Source organism: Hyposmocoma kahamanoa, unplaced genomic scaffold, assembly GCF_003589595.1.
Source record: "Hyposmocoma kahamanoa isolate Upper Pololo Valley unplaced genomic scaffold, ASM358959v1 138, whole genome shotgun sequence".
NCBI classification, from domain to species: Eukaryota; Metazoa; Arthropoda; class Insecta; order Lepidoptera; family Cosmopterigidae; genus Hyposmocoma; species Hyposmocoma kahamanoa.
Window position 1 is genome coordinate 1249453 of NW_020653492.1, and position 16382 is coordinate 1265834.

Sequence of the window (16382 nt, forward strand, 5' to 3'; positions counted from 1 at the left end):
TGTTGTGAAATAAGTCATTACTCGATACTTAATTAAAACGGATTGCAATTCAGCTTCTAGAAAAGGTACTTCAAAGATTTCTAACCTCGGCATCATGTATGCTGAGCGAGAGTGTACCATTGCTTAGCCTACATCGATTATTTATCAGTCTATGGAACTTGTTCACCTTTAAAATTTATTATGCACAGGCTGTTAAGAGAATGGTTACTAATTTGCAGTCTCTTGAGGTTTTCCCTTAGAATGAAATACATAATGCAAGAAGCGTGAACAGGAGTTTCCTTAGGCTGTATCGCAGAGGCGCCTTCTCTAGTTGTTCTTTCCTACCCACCAATTACATTATAAAATACTTTTTTAATCTGTCAATAAAAATTTCTTAGGCTCAACTCACACTGGCGCAGACTCGAAGCGTCGTGTCGCGTCCTGTTTTTCAACTACAACGCCTGTCGTCGCGCGACTCCATATTTGCGTAACACAAATTTGTACCTTAATTATGCGAAAATAGAGATGAATTTGCTATATCGAGACGCGTCATGAAAAACATGACGCGTCGCGACGTTTCGACTCTGCGTCAGTGTGAGTTGAGGCTTACACCGTATCATAAAGGCGCTCTTTTCAGTTCTGAACCAATATTCTATTGCATATCACTAGTTCTGTACACAAAAAAAGACGATCGTATTTTTGTTAATTAAAATATCAAACATGACGCTTCTCAAACACTGTACTGCCTCTTGATTGGTTAAGAAATATAAACGGTACTTGGCCAATCACGGACACTTCTATTCTTTCTCTTTGGTTTACTCTTTTATAGCGTTTGTTTGGCTTTCATTGAGTTTTTTGTAGTGGATTGTTAACAAAATGTACATTCATCGACATTAGAGCCTAATGTATATTTAAATATTGGTTGGATTTCATTATTTTAATTTACTCGTAGAAAAAGTATTGTAAGCAATAATGATTGCTTACAATACTTCTTATGTAATCACATAATTAGCTTTTAACATCTCGTATCTATTAATCAGGCTGCTCGACAAAGCCTCGAGGTCTAAACAAGGTACTCGACTTTAAAAGCCCTCATTATGCAACGAATGCATAAAATATATTGTGATACACTTATAGTTACTTCAACCTATTTCATTATCTATACTTTTTTCTCCTTCACGCTAGTCCATTGTGCACAAATTTTAAACCTCCTAAGATGCCAAAACCGTCTTTACCCAAGTTCTCAGATGGTTGAAAAAGGCCTTATTTTTAATGTGAGGGTCCTCTCCCAGTAATCGTTGTGTAAACTAACTTTGTGTTATTACTTTATTAGTTGTGCAATGAGCCATATGACGTGGCGGGCTGTAGGATCAAACTTATAGAACGAGTGCCGCATTCCGAAAAAACTAAAACGAACTAAGGCTTAGGTGCTCGGATAATGAAGTTTAAATAGAGCTAGCCAGAATATTACAAAGCATGCTTATTCCAACCGGGTAAAGCGACAAACGAACGTTGGCTAAGGAATGGTCCCAGAAATATGGGAGGTTGTGCAGTGGGATGGGTTAGAGGACATTGTCAAAGTTACGCGCCGTAGATAGGTGAGATAGCGCAAGACCATACATGGTCTTCTTCTAGGCGAATTTAGGCTGCGGATGGTTAGCAATTATGATGAGTAATTTGTTGTAATGTACCTACAGATGTTTCTAAAGAGATCAGAAATACTTTGAAATGCTTCGATACTCGCTCTGAGTCACCGAACATACTTTTCTTAAACACTCCCTCCATGATGTTTATGAAACTAACACGTAACCGACACTGGCAGAATTGAGACAATAAATTAGTCTCACAAGCCATCCATAAAAAAATATACTTTGAAATGAAAAAAGTGTTTAGTTTGTAGATTATAGATACAAAGATCGAACACTTAGAAAAAATTCCTCCGATTTGGCCGGATTCGAACCGACGTCTTCAAGCAAACCGTGCCAGACGCTATGCCAACTAAGTCATGGATGGAAGTGAAATGTAACATTCCCTTACAGGATGCAGGAGTTTACAAGCTTAACTGTGAGTGCGGTCTCTCTTATATTGGACAAACAAAGCGAAGTAGTTGTACCCGCGTCAAAGAACATATAGCTGATGTCAAACACCGTCGCGTAAACAAGTCTGCAGTCTGCGAGTATGTCATGGATAAACCTACACATTTAATGAAGTTTGCCAAACCCCAGGCCCTTGCAAAAGAAGTCCGTTATCTACCCAGGATGCTGCGAGAGGCCATTGAAATTAAAAAACATCCTAATTTCAACAGGGAAGACGGTTTCTCCGTACCACCAGTTTGGGATCCAGTATTTCCTCTAATGAAAAATCCCAAACAGACATAAGACTGTAGTACTAATTAATATGTTTTAGTTTATTCTAATTTCTATTATTAATTAATAATAAATTGAACTTAATAAAAATTCATGTAATAAAATAATTTGTAAAACTTAATTTAGCGTAAATTGGAATGTTTTCTTTATAAAATTAATAATAAGGTATTTAATTAATAACTATTGTAACCATAGTGAAAAAATAGGGTGGGTTGCATCAATATTAGACATAACTGGTTGAAGACTGTACCACCTCAGTCAACCGTGACGATGGGACCTGTACAAATATACGCGATTTAAATCCGGAAAAATAGTTTCATTTCCTAGTGGAGTAATTTCGTAATAAATAAACATTCTGACATTCAACAAAAATGTAACAATAAAATTGTTTCGAAAATCTTTACAAATCAACAAAAAAAAGTTTCTCATTATGACTCTATTTTTCTACTGATACTTCAGAGTGGTTACACAGTCCTTACTTGACTGGCAAGCGACAATAGACAGCTTTAAGAACAAATAAATCTGTCCGTACATCTACCAAAGTCAAAGTCAAAGTCAAAGATTATTTATTCCATAGGTAAAATAAATTTACACTTGAAATCGTCACATTTAAGCTACTGCTCGTTCACTACGCTGACCTCCCTGAGAAGAACGAGCAAGAAACTCTAGGGATTGCTCTTTTCAAATAAACTTAAACGCTATGGTATACACTTTTGAATCAAATTTGTGTGGATTCTGGAGCCATGTCGTCTTTCCATACATCTTTATCTAACACGTAGTCTTCAATTTTGTAATACGATTTTTCGATCAAAATCTACCGTCGCTGCAATACAAAAAGAACAAAAAGAAATTTTAACCGACCTTACAAAAAGGAGGAGGTAATTTGTATATATCACGCGGTTGCTCCGCCATTTGCGAACTGATTTTGATGATCCTTTTTTTACTGGTGTAGTGGTGTTTTCAGTAGTTGTGGTCCAATTCAAATTTGAAGAAAATATTTCACTCCAAAAGAGGCAAATTAGGGAATGAATCTGGTTTATTGAATCTCTTCCACTTTCTTAACCGATTGGTAAATAGATGTAATTCCACAAACTTTAAAGGGCTTCTTTTTATGGAAAAGATATAATTATTTTAATTTTATATTTTATCTGTCTTGATTATATTATTAGTTTTTGACACTTTTGTAACATTTACAAATACCATCCATGGCTTTTTTTTTAGGCAAAGATTTTGTTTCCTGCTAGTCGTATGTGGGGTGGACCAAAACTAACACTGATAGTAAATTTGTCATAATTGAGTAAGGCAATTAACTCGCGAGCGTTGTGGAACACGATTACCTTAGATCTTGTTTCTAAGCAAACAGTTAACCGTTCTATACTAAGGTCTGGTCTCGGTTTCTGTCGCATTCTTTAAAGAATTTGATTTATAGATGATGGGAATATTGATATCCCTATCAAGGTAGAGAACAGAACTATCTTGTACCTATTTTTCAGTTCGTTTGTTCTTTACGTTCATGTTTTTTATTACATCAATACGAACATCTTTTTCTCCCCTTAAATGAAGAAAGAAATATCAACTGTTTTGTATTAAATATGTACAAATCTACTCAACCAAAATGTTCCTTTTTTGCGTCGCTTTCTTCATAGTAAAGGTAGCATTTGAATATAAAGAAAATATAAAGGAAAGAGTCCGTCCAGGCAAGTAATGCCAGCTTACCTAATTCTGCCGCCAAACAGTATTGTGAGCATTACTGCATTCCGGTTTTAAGGGTGCTGGTGAAATTATAGGCACATGGGACTTGTCAACTTCCTCAGGGTGACAGGCGCAGTGGCAGCACTCCTCCGATCTTTACGTTTTAAAGCTCTAAGTGGTATTGCGACTGTTATGGACGTCCCGTCACGTGATGTTATAAAAAAACTTATATATTATGATTATTGACCAAGGTCTTTATAAACAGTTTTTGTCTTCCTAAATTTGATTTGAATAATTACGCTATTTTGCACTAAAAGGTTTGTTTAGGTGTCAGATGACTTTATCAAAAGTTTCTTCTTCAACAAATTTTTACTATTTCTCTCGCTTGTTAGTACTAACTTGTGTCATCACCATTCAATATAACACGCAGCAAATGCGAGAAGAAGACGAAGCCGCAGGTCGTACACGACTATTAAAATCTACTTGCGTCGATAATTATACTGAAGCTGCGATAATAAAAATAAGATTAGGGATAAATGAATAAAGACTTTAATTAGGTAAAAAATTATCTTCAAGCTCAGAAACAAAATTTTTCTCACTTATACTACATCATCTCAACGACAAATATGCAGAGAAATTTTGCGATTTTCTATTTTATAATTATTTACAAGTACTTATTACAATAGGAAATGACACAATTTTTTTCGAATTTTTCAAACAAACCAACGTTTCGGGCCCTTTACAGGTCCTATGATCACGGTTGACTGAAACGGTGAGGCTAGGCAGAAGGAATGCAAAAAAAATGGCATCTTACGTAAACTGTTACTTACACTTCTTAACCTTTCTACTGATAGTAAAGTACCAACTTATGTAGTTCTGTACACATTATACTTATTATTTTATCTGATTAAGATTGCGAAAAGTTATCTACTTCTAAGTATTTTTTGTAACATCAAGGTAACAAATCTACACCAGAGAAATCACTCGAAATATCACCTAAGTCACATCAAAAGTTTTCAATTAATTATTATTATTCTTTGACCACAATGCAATTAGACGGTAAGGTAGATGTAAATAACCTTCTACATAAAGGTGACAAAGGACAACAAGGAAACAAAGCAGTGTTTAACAACACAACATTAATATTCACCCCATATGTAGAAGAAGCGTTGTTTTTTTTTTAGGATTTAGGCGTATGTCTGTACAGTTGAAATTTATGCCTTTGATTTAAAAAAACGGAAATATAACTTTTCATGTAACGAAACGTAATTTTCAATCAAGGACCTTGACAGCACTGCCCTTAAAAGCTCACATGGGGGAAAGGGGTTTAATATTTACGAGGCCTCTTCTAGAATGTTACCAATTTGTAAGGTATCTCTACCTACACTTGTCAGGTATCCTGTCTGATTGCAGCAGTGATTGCTGTTGGAGATGAATAATGAAGAAATGGAAAGAAAATTGGGATACGAATAGGAGTTAACTGGGTTGATATCTTGGTTATGGGATAAGACCTTAACTGCATATCGGAGGTTTATAAAATAAAATTCAAAGATATAAAGTCCGAAACCCGAATGGGACTAGTGTTGGGTAACTGTCCGAAAATTTTCAAGTGGAAATTTTTAAATTTTTCAATGGTCTGAAAAATATTTAGAAAGACATTTCTTTTCTGAGTTATAGATTCTTCAATACGGAATATTTTTCGTGTGACCTAATAGTGCCAGCGTGGCGAATTATGAGCTCGAGGTTCTGATAAGAGGACACCTTTGTTCACGATGGAGCGTACAGTATATGAACTGATCTAATAATTGATTCCAGTAGTTATTTTTTAGTCCCAGCCTCCAATTTGTGCCGTATTTGGTAAACTGAGCTACGACTTTATAAAACATAAGAACTATGATGTCATTGTATTGTTATTTTTATTGTTATTGCACCTATGTATGATTTATATTTGTACAAACAAACCATAAACATTTCCAAGTATGATCGATCCTATTATCTATTCAAAGGCTGCGTGTACGAATACAAACACAGTAACTTAACGTTTGACGGGTCATTCTTACATTGACCGTCAGTCGAGACGCACGTTATTTATTTCATTGAAAAGATACAAAAACATTTGGGGAAAGAAAAAAGTCAATTGTATAATTTGTTCAATTAGTTTTTCAAGAGCAGTCCTTTGGACCATGAAGGTTGTGATCAGTGTTGTAGTGATGAGTAAGTGTTGTATTATTGGTTTTTTAAATTTAAAACCACACTGTTTTCCTTATTTTAAGTCTGAAATATATTAGCCGATAATAAAACTTGCAATAACAACAAAGTCTAAACACTCCAACGTAGTGATGTTAATTAAAAATTAAGTTCGTAACTATTTACATTTATTTGTGAGTACTATTAAACTATAATTGATAGATAACACAGCAAAACTGTGTCACATGCGTTGTGGGTAAGTACGGTCTACAGTACTACTGTAGTATATCCACGCAATTACATCCCACAACTGATCACAGGTCTTCTCTTAGCAGAGGCCTTCCGCATTCGCCACGTTTCATAAAGCAGGTGCAGTAAATTCTTATGATGTTTCTTTGTGGAACTTGTTCTTTGTAAAAATGGACAAAATTTAAACTCTCCACCTCCATCTTTATTTCTTTTTCTATTTCTAAAGTTATACAATTTAAAATTTGTGTACCACTTTTGGTAAAATATGAAAACTGTTACTATACACCACCTTTTGTAAAACATATTATATTTTGTATAACATATATTAAATTTCAATCAAAGAAAATCTTTATGATTTTCTAGTTATATTCTGCTCGCTCAGAGTTATTTCCTTCACGTACCTTCTTGGCCCCTTGTATGAAAGCAAGTAAACAGAATTACGAAATTATTGGAAGACAAGAGCTTCACTAAGCACTGCATAAGACAAGTGGAGTCTCGTGCACAGCCGTGGATCCGTTATATAAGTTTTTTTTTAAATATATTAAGTGACGGGACGAACAAGTCATGCGCCTGATGGTAAACCACACGCCTGTCCATTGTAGTTGCAGTGCCTCTCAGAGCTTTAAATCGCAAAGATCTGAGGAGCACAGCCACTGCGCCAGTCACCCTGAGACATAAGTTGACAAGTCCCATGTGCCTGTAATTTCACCAGCACCCTTCAAAACAGGAACACAGTAATGCTGACATTACTGCTTGCTGGCAGAAATAGGTACTAAGCTGGCAGTATTTGCCTGGACGGACTCTCAAGAAACTCTGCTGTTACTAAATAAAATATATATTGATCTTAAAAATCTATCTCTATGTACAAATGCTACTTTTACTATGAAGAAAGCGAGGCAAAAAAGGAACAATTTAGTATTTTTATTTGAACAATTAGAAGCTCTACTGCTACTAAAAATTTCTTATTTACAACGCTACTTATATATAGGGTCACATATAACGCAAATGTTTTAATTAGACATACACCAATATCTTAGTACGTGCATATAGACGCTTTATTACGAGCAACTGAAAACGAAAACGTTTGAACGTACGATTATCCAATAAGTATTTAGCGCGTATATTGATTTCATAATATTTTTTACAGTCGTGGGCACAGTCGTCGCCGATTCAGGACATGGATGTGAGGACATTTCCGATTATTACCTCGAACTTGGGTGCACGCCTGTGAAGAAAGCTGGCAACAGCTCCGAATGCCCAAAAGCGTTCACCTGCCCGGACATCAAGTATACTGATCCTGCTAAGTGCTACTACAGGTAAGTTAAAATCAACAATCTTATCTGATATTGCGTCTATTACTCTAGCCTTGTATAGCCCCAAATTATAGTTTTCGAGAAACATACGCAGTGTATTTCATTCGTTTGCTTTGAAAAGGAGAAAGTAAAGTGTTTCGTATGAATGGACGGTATATCAACAACATAAAGATGGAATGTTCCGCCCTTTAAAGGCGACTTCCCCACTTCTCACGACCCGTTTTTTTTTGGAGTCGCGCTATGGTAAGAGGGTCGCCCGAGCGCGCCTGTGGTCACCTGTTTTTAGATCCGCCGTGTGTCGGTAACATTAAAGGCACCCGCTCGCGTCACGCGCCATGGGAAAAGGGCCGCCCGAGCACGCCCGTGGTCGCCCGTGGCGGCCTGTAGGCGGCTTCCCACAGCCCGTTTTTCAAAGGCAAAACGGGCGAGCTCGTAAGAGGAACGGTAAGCGTGGAATTCAATAGTAGAGTCCCTGTGCACACTTTCAGGAAAGTGTAAGTTAAAAACTCGATAAGTAGGCTAGTTATTTGCGTTAGTGGTACATGTTTTATGTGACCTAGCTTAAGTTTCAATCCAGTATAATGGGAACTTTTGAGTCGAACACGATACAGGTGGGAATTTGTTTAAGTTCGGAATATTTGACGAAATGAAGACGTGAAATGTCTTTAATAATAGATTGTTGATACCGTCTTATCGAAATCTTTATGGTAAAAATAAATTAAAATCTATAATACCTTTCCTAATAAACGAAATTCCTAAAGAAATAAAAATATCGTTAAATTGTAAAAACATCAAACCTAAATTAAACAATTACTTTTTAGAAAAAATAAAAAATAATTCGTGATTGAAATATATAATAATTATAACCTTCTAATTTGAACTAACAACATACATAGGTATTAACTTTAAATGTATTATTAAAGTACTGTTCACGACCATTTATTAAAATAGACTCATGTTCAGCGGTGGGATGTACATACAAGGATCAAGGTTTAGTGACACCTTTATTAACGACTCTCACGCACACTAGAGGAATGTCAACACGCAGCAGTACGAACGCACACACTACACATAGAAATTATTTGTACGACGAATGAGCGGTATACGGAAAAACTTAGTTAAGTTTATATTATACTGGAATGTTTTGTTTTTTTAGTGCTTTGAAAGTAATAAATAAATATTTAAAAAAATGTCTTGTAAATCCCAGTTTTTGTGTTTTAGTACCTATGGACGAAGCCTAGTTCTGATCTTTAGATTGTAAATTTAACTAATTTACATGTAATTTGTTAACCCATGGAATGTTAATTAATAGTCTTTACAACAAACTTTATAACGACTTTGTATTGTCAGCAGCCGTAAGCGCAATAATATCGATACGCTGTGTCAGAAATAAAAAAATTACCTTAGAGTGCTAGCGAGAACACCCAAACCAAGTGAATTTGCAAATATTGGGCCCTAAATTCGTTCAACCGAGAATCGAACCCGTGATCTTCTCAGCAAGCGTCCAGAGTTCTTTCAGTTGAACTGTCAAGGTCGTATTATATTTATAAAATTGGTTTAGGTATATATAATATTGGTCAACAGTGTAATAGACTGAATGATCAACGACTTACTTACACGGGATTTGACTTGGAATAATTTATAGTACGAATGACGGTTAAATAACTATTCAGTATTTCATGTTCTATACGATACAATAATTTTTAATAATTTTTTCTCAACATTGTAATACTTCCATTAGTGTTGTAAGGGACGAAATACGTTATGGTTGCACATCAACATTTTGTTATACATTACTAAGTAAATAAAAAAAGGATGATAATGGTGCACGTACGCTTTGTTTAGCGCCTAAGCATTACCTTTAAATATATAAATAACATACACTTAAGATTGGAGACCATTTTTCCACATTCAAAACGAAATTTATAAAAGGGTAAAACAGACGACACGAATGAAGTCACAATCGACCGTCACTTGTTTATAATATAAACAAAAGTTAAGTGTCACGAGTTGACCTCGTGGGTTGCCGAGAAATGGCCGGGTTTTTACATCGGTCAATGCAAAAAAGGAGGTGTACAGTAATGACCAAGGTCAGAAGTCGAACCTCGGTGAGTGTTTGTTAATTTCACAATCTTCAGTGGTTCCATTTGTCACATAAATCGTTTTGTTATACGCCTACACAAAACTTCCCTAGTTTCTTCCTCGCAAATTGCGAAATCTTTCCTTACAACTTATGTACCTAACATTGTGAAATATTAACTTGATTATAATTATAAATACAAAGTACGAAAACAAGGAGAAATTCTTTCGATCGCTCAGAAATCGGATCTAAGATATGAAAAACTAAGGCCATACGGACGCCATAGGCATTACAAGAATGTGAACACCTGCATCTGCAGTATTGAATTCTTGAAATTAAACATTATTAGTTATTTTGTTCCATCCTCTGAGAATTATTGTAACATTATTGACATTGGACATGTGATCTGTCAAAAAATTGTTTTTAATTCAAATTTTCTACAATTTGATATAAATTTTACAAAAAACCAACGGATAGCCTGGTTAAATTTTCCATTTATTTTACTCTGACTCGAAACTGTGACAACCACGGGTTGCTCTGCCAACTGAGCTACTGGTCGAGTCACCAGCAGATCTTACGAATTCCTCTATGCGTTTGTTATGAATTTTTGAATTAGTTTTTTTACGAACGCCATAAGCGAAACCTTGTGAGAGACTTATGAAGCTTCTCATTCAGCACGTACCTTTGGTAGATGTCACCTTTTTAACACATGCATGTTATGCTCCGAACATTAACAGTTAGTGTATCTTTCTTTTCAGGGGCGTAGCCTACGAACCTGGTGCAGCAATTCCACAATCAGAGATCTTGAATCCGTGCTCAAGGGTGTGCGTGTGTCAGATATCCGGTGACGTTGGGGCTAGATTCGAGTGTGCTCAGGTTGACTGCGTTGAGACGTTCAGCTCGGAGAAAAGGGAATGTTTGTACACCTTCAACTCATTGAACGACTGTTGCAGTACTGGCAGTGTTTGTGGTAAGGGTCATTTTAATTTAATTTGCTCTTATTATGTGGTGCTGGAGAAGAATGGAGGGAACCAGTTGGAGGCGCAGGTTGTTTGGTTTAAGACTGCTAACAGGTCGGCTGCATATTTACAGTTGCAGCTGAGACTTTGACTACTTGAAGTTGATAACGACTTCACGCATTAACTGCATGCAGTTGAGACTTCAACTTGCAATGTCGATAGTCCGAGAATCGAAAGTAGTAATTAACATTCTTACGGGGATATATTGATGAGACACTGATGCTTTTAATATTGTTTTCACCTGACTAACTCGGAAAGGCTTTCTTTCTCATTAGAAATCTGCGCACTAAAGCGTTTTTTGCACGCTAGCGCGGAAAAGGTTTTTACATTTCGAACTTGACGATGGACTGTGGTGCACCTAACTTTTTATTTCGATGAAAAAATAAATGGCACATTCAAATAAGCCTAATAAGTCTTGTCGTACATTACTTATTTATGTAACATAAATCTGTTGGTATATTCTACTCTTATTATTGTTGACATGAAATTGACAATGGTAAGTAATTGAGTTTATTAAATTATTTTAATTCGTCGAAGAACTAAACTATTTAAAAAAAATTACTTAATCACCCAAATAAAAGTACGAGCAAGAATAAAAATTGATGAGATGTAAATTCAGAACGCGTCTGAAGATAAACTTTTTCATTGAATAAAAAAACCGGTGTTTTATAGTTCAATTGTTTTTCTTTCATATATCTACTTTTTCCTCGCTATAGTGAGGTCAAATGTTGTGTGTTTCGCTCGTCAGCAAAGTTGTTTTGCGTCTCGTGCTTGAAACCCTCGCTACGCTCAAGAATATATTTTTTCAATCTTAGCTTCCTTCGCTTGCTCACGTTTCAATACAAGCACTCGCGTCAAACAACAACTTTGCAGCCTTGCATAACAAATAACTATTGTAATAAGTTCTTATTGGGGTGGCAGAGGGAAAACCAGGTTTTCTCCAATATGGTGGTTTTATTACACAACATATAGTGGGAAAGGACTCCCCCTAATCGGCACGTAGTCGAGGACCCGTACATACGTTCCAATTAGGAAGCGGCTCAGGGTGCAACAACTAGTACAACGTTCTAAAGCGCAGTTCCAATTAGAAATCCGCGCTAGAAGCGTAGTATAATAGTTACTTAATATAATAATAATAACGCACACACTCAACATAGCCCCGCACCAGGGAAACCCTGTGTCGCGGGTGCTATGGACACACACATAGACAACCACACTTTATACCCAACTCACGAGAGAAATAAATGTAGGCCATATAAATATTTCTCCCAGCCCGGGAATCGAACCTGGGACCTCTGCGTGGCAGTCCGGCATGGTAACCGTTCGGCCACGGAGGCAGTCAAAGTAACCTGCAGTAGGTTCTAGGCTTGTAAAGTTCATGAACTACGAACGTTTAGGAATATACTCCCGACACTGACCGACATGAACTAGTTCGTCTTGGACGGTTTTAATAGTTCATCGTTCTTATTAGTTCAGTACGAACTAAGAACTGTCTGCGTTGATAGTTCACCTGTCTTTTCTTCAGCAGGAACGGTGCTAGCGAGACAAATAGCGACCTTTCACTACTTTTTTGTACAAGTTCGAGTGAGATGCTCTATTGAACGTTGCCAGCTCGTTCTATGTCTCTAATACGTATCTACATTATGTATATACAGAAACAAGATTGCAAAAAACTAATATTTTTGGTAGGTGTGGTAGGTATTTGTATGTATAATATTAACCTACATGTACGAGTATATGAAATAGTTGTACCTAAATATTGGTTTAAAACACTATTCTAACTAAAATTCTTATTATGTAAAAAAAAGGATATTTATTAGAATGACAGTCTTTAAACCTGTAAAATATGAAGGAAAATCAAATAGTACCGATTCCAAATATTTAATACAGTCACAGTGTAGTATTAACCTCATAATTCTAGAAGTCCGTAGTAGTTCATGTGAATAAAATTACTAGTTTGGAGCGTTGGTTCAATGTCCGAGCAATGACAAGACGGAATTAGATGAACTAGAAGACCGAGATCGACCTGGTTCAGTTGACCGATTGAACTACCTAGGATCGCTCCCTCTAACACTAACGATCTAAAGCTTACTTCCAAAGAAGGAAGCAGAGCTAGATGCGTAGTAAGTTGGATTCATTAACGTTCGCATCGCCGCCAGAAGTCATTCTGCGAGGGAAAATCTTAAAACCGCGATGCAGAATTTGCAATTTCGACGCCAATGCCATCTAGCAGTGCGTGACGGAACTAATATGAGTTGCCTGTTATGTGATTTTGTTACATCTTCTCCCCCTCAGGCCCCGAAGTCGTCTCGACGAGAGGGACTGAAGAAATAAGTTTTTACTTGCGTCTGTGTCCTTTGGGTTTTTGTGTAGAGTTAGCAGTGACTTGCTTCCTCAGACGTCCTCTTTTCTAAGGGGTTGAATAGATTCCGGCACGGTTGTTACACTATTAATTTATCAACAGTGGCAATTGACATTCTAAAGTATAGTTGTAAAATATATAACAGTGGTGTGGCGTGAAAAAAAATGCTAAGTGTTGCTATTTTATTTACGAATTTTTTAATTTCTTAATACCAAGTGAAGGGGAGGGACAAGTCGAGCGCCTCGTGGTAAGCGACACCCCTAACCATAACTAACAGTTACAGTACATGCGACTCACAGCTTTAAATCGCATAGATTTCAGGGGCACTGCCACTGCGCCCGTCACCTTCAGACATAAATTGACAAGTCCCAAGACACCACCACCTTTAGCGCCATTAGATTTCAAGTTACGGTATAAGGTAGTCGTCGTTCGCATCGTACTGCAATGCGTAATAAAAATGACGACATCCGGTAAAACTAATAAGAAAATACTTGAGGAATCATCGCATCGTCTTCGTCTTCAATCGATGCCATATCGAAATTAACTGAGTCCCACATACGCTATGACAAACGGCCTGCACAGGTACACCTCTCTGGTATATCGTAGCGTGTATTTCCGGCAAGCTAGCGGATGATTCCGGTTTCGCGTACTGTCCAGTAACCGATTGTTAACTTTTTAGTTCCAGTTTGTAGGTATGTATATATAAGCAAAGTTAGAAGTTGGTTCCTTTTTTTTAATAAAAATTACTTTTAAAGAATTATTTAATGTACTAAATTCCTGATAAAACTTACCAAATTATGCATATTGGTATGAAATCAACCGTTAACTTATTTAAGTTAATTTTACCAAACATTAACGATTGATCAATAGCTAAGTGGTTTGTAATATTCCATTAATTTTTACAGGCAAAGACGCCGTAGCGGCGTTAAAGAACTGCGAAATAGACGACAGATCATTTAAAGAAGGAGAGATGTTCGAGCCTGCGAATCGTCACAAGATATGCCTGTGCTCATCTGAATGGGACGGGAACATAGACAGTAATAAAAGCTGCCGAGACATCAACTGTGGCATTGAACTTCACTATCAACCAAAACTCAGGCAGAATTGCGCCCCTGTTTTCTCTGAGCATCAATCGGGCAGCAGCAAATGTCCTATTGGTTTTCAGTGTCGTAAGTTGTCACCTTTATTCACTTAATACAGTACTGTGTTTCGAGGGTACAATGTGTGATATTTGATAAATTATTTTTAAAAAAATCCCATGGAAAATAGGGCGGTAAAACACTTTCAACATTTTTTTTTAATGAAAATAAATAAATAATAATATTCATATAAATACGAGCGAAAAAGACGAGCGTTTTGCGTCGGCGCGACGGCGGCGGTTCGGGCGGAAGCAAAATTCTCAACGACTTTTTTGCTTTTATTACATGGATATAATAAAGCTTTTTCTGAACCGGCTTAAGCCGATTCTACGTTAATAACTGTGGTGACGTCCTTATAGTACGAGGCATAACTAGCCTTTGATTGACTAGACGTGGTTAACCTTCTTACCATCGAACTGTCCTGAGTGCACGCGCGAAACCATCTCAAATTGTCCAATTCAAAATAATATTAGGATTAAAAAATAAATAAGCTTAAGCTTTAGTAAGACTTAATCACTCAGCGAATACTGAGTAAAAGGCTTAATTTACATTGCTGCAGAATGGAATGGAAGTGAAGTTTTGTAACGAAACTGAACATAGTGTAATGAACTTTATGTTAATTGTCTAACGAACAAACTATACAAAGCAATGTAGTGTACTAAAACTTTACTTATTTAACTCAATTGAAACAAACAGTAATGAGGTGTTTTATCATACATTACCTGGTTACGTTATTGTAAAATTATAATGAACTTTTTTAAAATTCTTCTAAATGTAAGTATTTAATACAGTACACATATTTTCGGGCAATAGACACCATTTCGAACTACCTATTTAAAATACTACTAAATACTTAAATCTAAACAGCATGCATTAATATTTAAATAAAGATTATTAATAACACGTATCACAACTTTCCTGCGATAAACAACCTAAAATCCAGCCCTTAAAAAGATGACAGCTAATAACATGCGACCAAATTAAAGAGTACGATAGTAATACGATCTATGAAACTCACTACTAAATATTATATTCGACCAGTTAACCCGACGCCATTACTTTGCTTGCAAGTAACAGCTGAAGTTTGTTTACTTTTAGTTAATTACCTAAAGCTTTATACTATAGATACGATACGGTAGCTGCGAGAATGCCCAAGACTGTACGAGATTCTCTGAAAGTACGGCACGATTTTGCGTACGTGTTTAATTTGCACTTTAGACAATTGACAAAAAGTTCATTACTTTACAAAAATTCACTTCCATTCCGTTCCGCAGCAATGTAAATTAAACCTTAATGCAATACTTTTACTTTTATTTTTCAGCCAATGACTCGATAAAAGTGACAAGACTAAACAAGGTGACAGAGGTGACCGAAAAGTGTGTGTTCGGCAACGACACCCTCGCAGTAGGTGATGAGGTCACCGTCATGGAGAAATGCGTTACCTGCAAATGCGGCTTGCCGCCGTCCATTCATTGCATTAAAGTTGAGACCTGTGATAATTAGAGGCTGAGAAGCTGCTTCTTAAACCCAGAAATAGTGGATCCAGGATTTATGTTAGTTATTGACAACAATTAGTTTTTCAATATAAATTTTAAATTTACACGAGTCACTAAACGATAGCTGTAAATTAGTTTACCTATCACTGGGGTCACTGAAAATCATACAAGCTGAATAGATAACGGATTCTATGACAGCCTGCTCTGTGATGCTAATTATATATAATTTCGCTTGAGTTTGAATAAAGCATGCTGCGCCTACTGTTTGTATAAATCTGATATTTTTAGTCGTAATATATTATGAATAGGACATAAATAAAATAATAAATAAATATAAAATATTGTCAAAATACAATGACCTGCAATAAGAAATTGAAATACAATCAATTTCGTCTAGAAATTAATTCGTCTACATTGTAAAATTTAGGAATATAGGGGTTTCAGTCGGGTATAAATCGGAATGAAACTATTTTTCCGGATTTAAATCGCGTATATTTGTT

At 36.2% G+C, this 16382-nt stretch overlaps 1 protein-coding gene across 1 annotated transcript; it reads left to right on the plus strand.

Annotated features, from left to right (window-relative positions):
• The first annotated feature begins 6145 nt into the window (after positions 1-6145).
• Positions 6146-16248, plus strand: LOC113240455. The gene is made up of 5 exons (XM_026477768.1): positions 6146-6251; positions 7621-7789; positions 10625-10836; positions 14153-14416; positions 15708-16248. Exons 1-5 carry the CDS (start codon positions 6221-6223, stop codon positions 15887-15889), a joined length of 858 nt encoding a protein of 285 aa, XP_026333553.1. The 5' UTR covers positions 6146-6220; the 3' UTR covers positions 15890-16248.
• Positions 16249-16382: the final 134 nt, after the last annotated feature.

Excerpts from the sequence above, each read along its gene's own strand:
- LOC113240455 (XM_026477768.1), top strand. The coding sequence starts at position 6,221 with ATGAAGGTTGTGATCAGTGTTGTAGTGATGA. Across the intron at positions 7,790-10,624 it reads CCTGCTAAGTGCTACTACAG|GGGCGTAGCCTACGAACCTG; the intron begins GTAAGTTAAAAT and ends CTTTCTTTTCAG. Across the intron at positions 10,837-14,152 it reads CAGTACTGGCAGTGTTTGTG|GCAAAGACGCCGTAGCGGCG; the intron begins GTAAGGGTCATT and ends TAATTTTTACAG.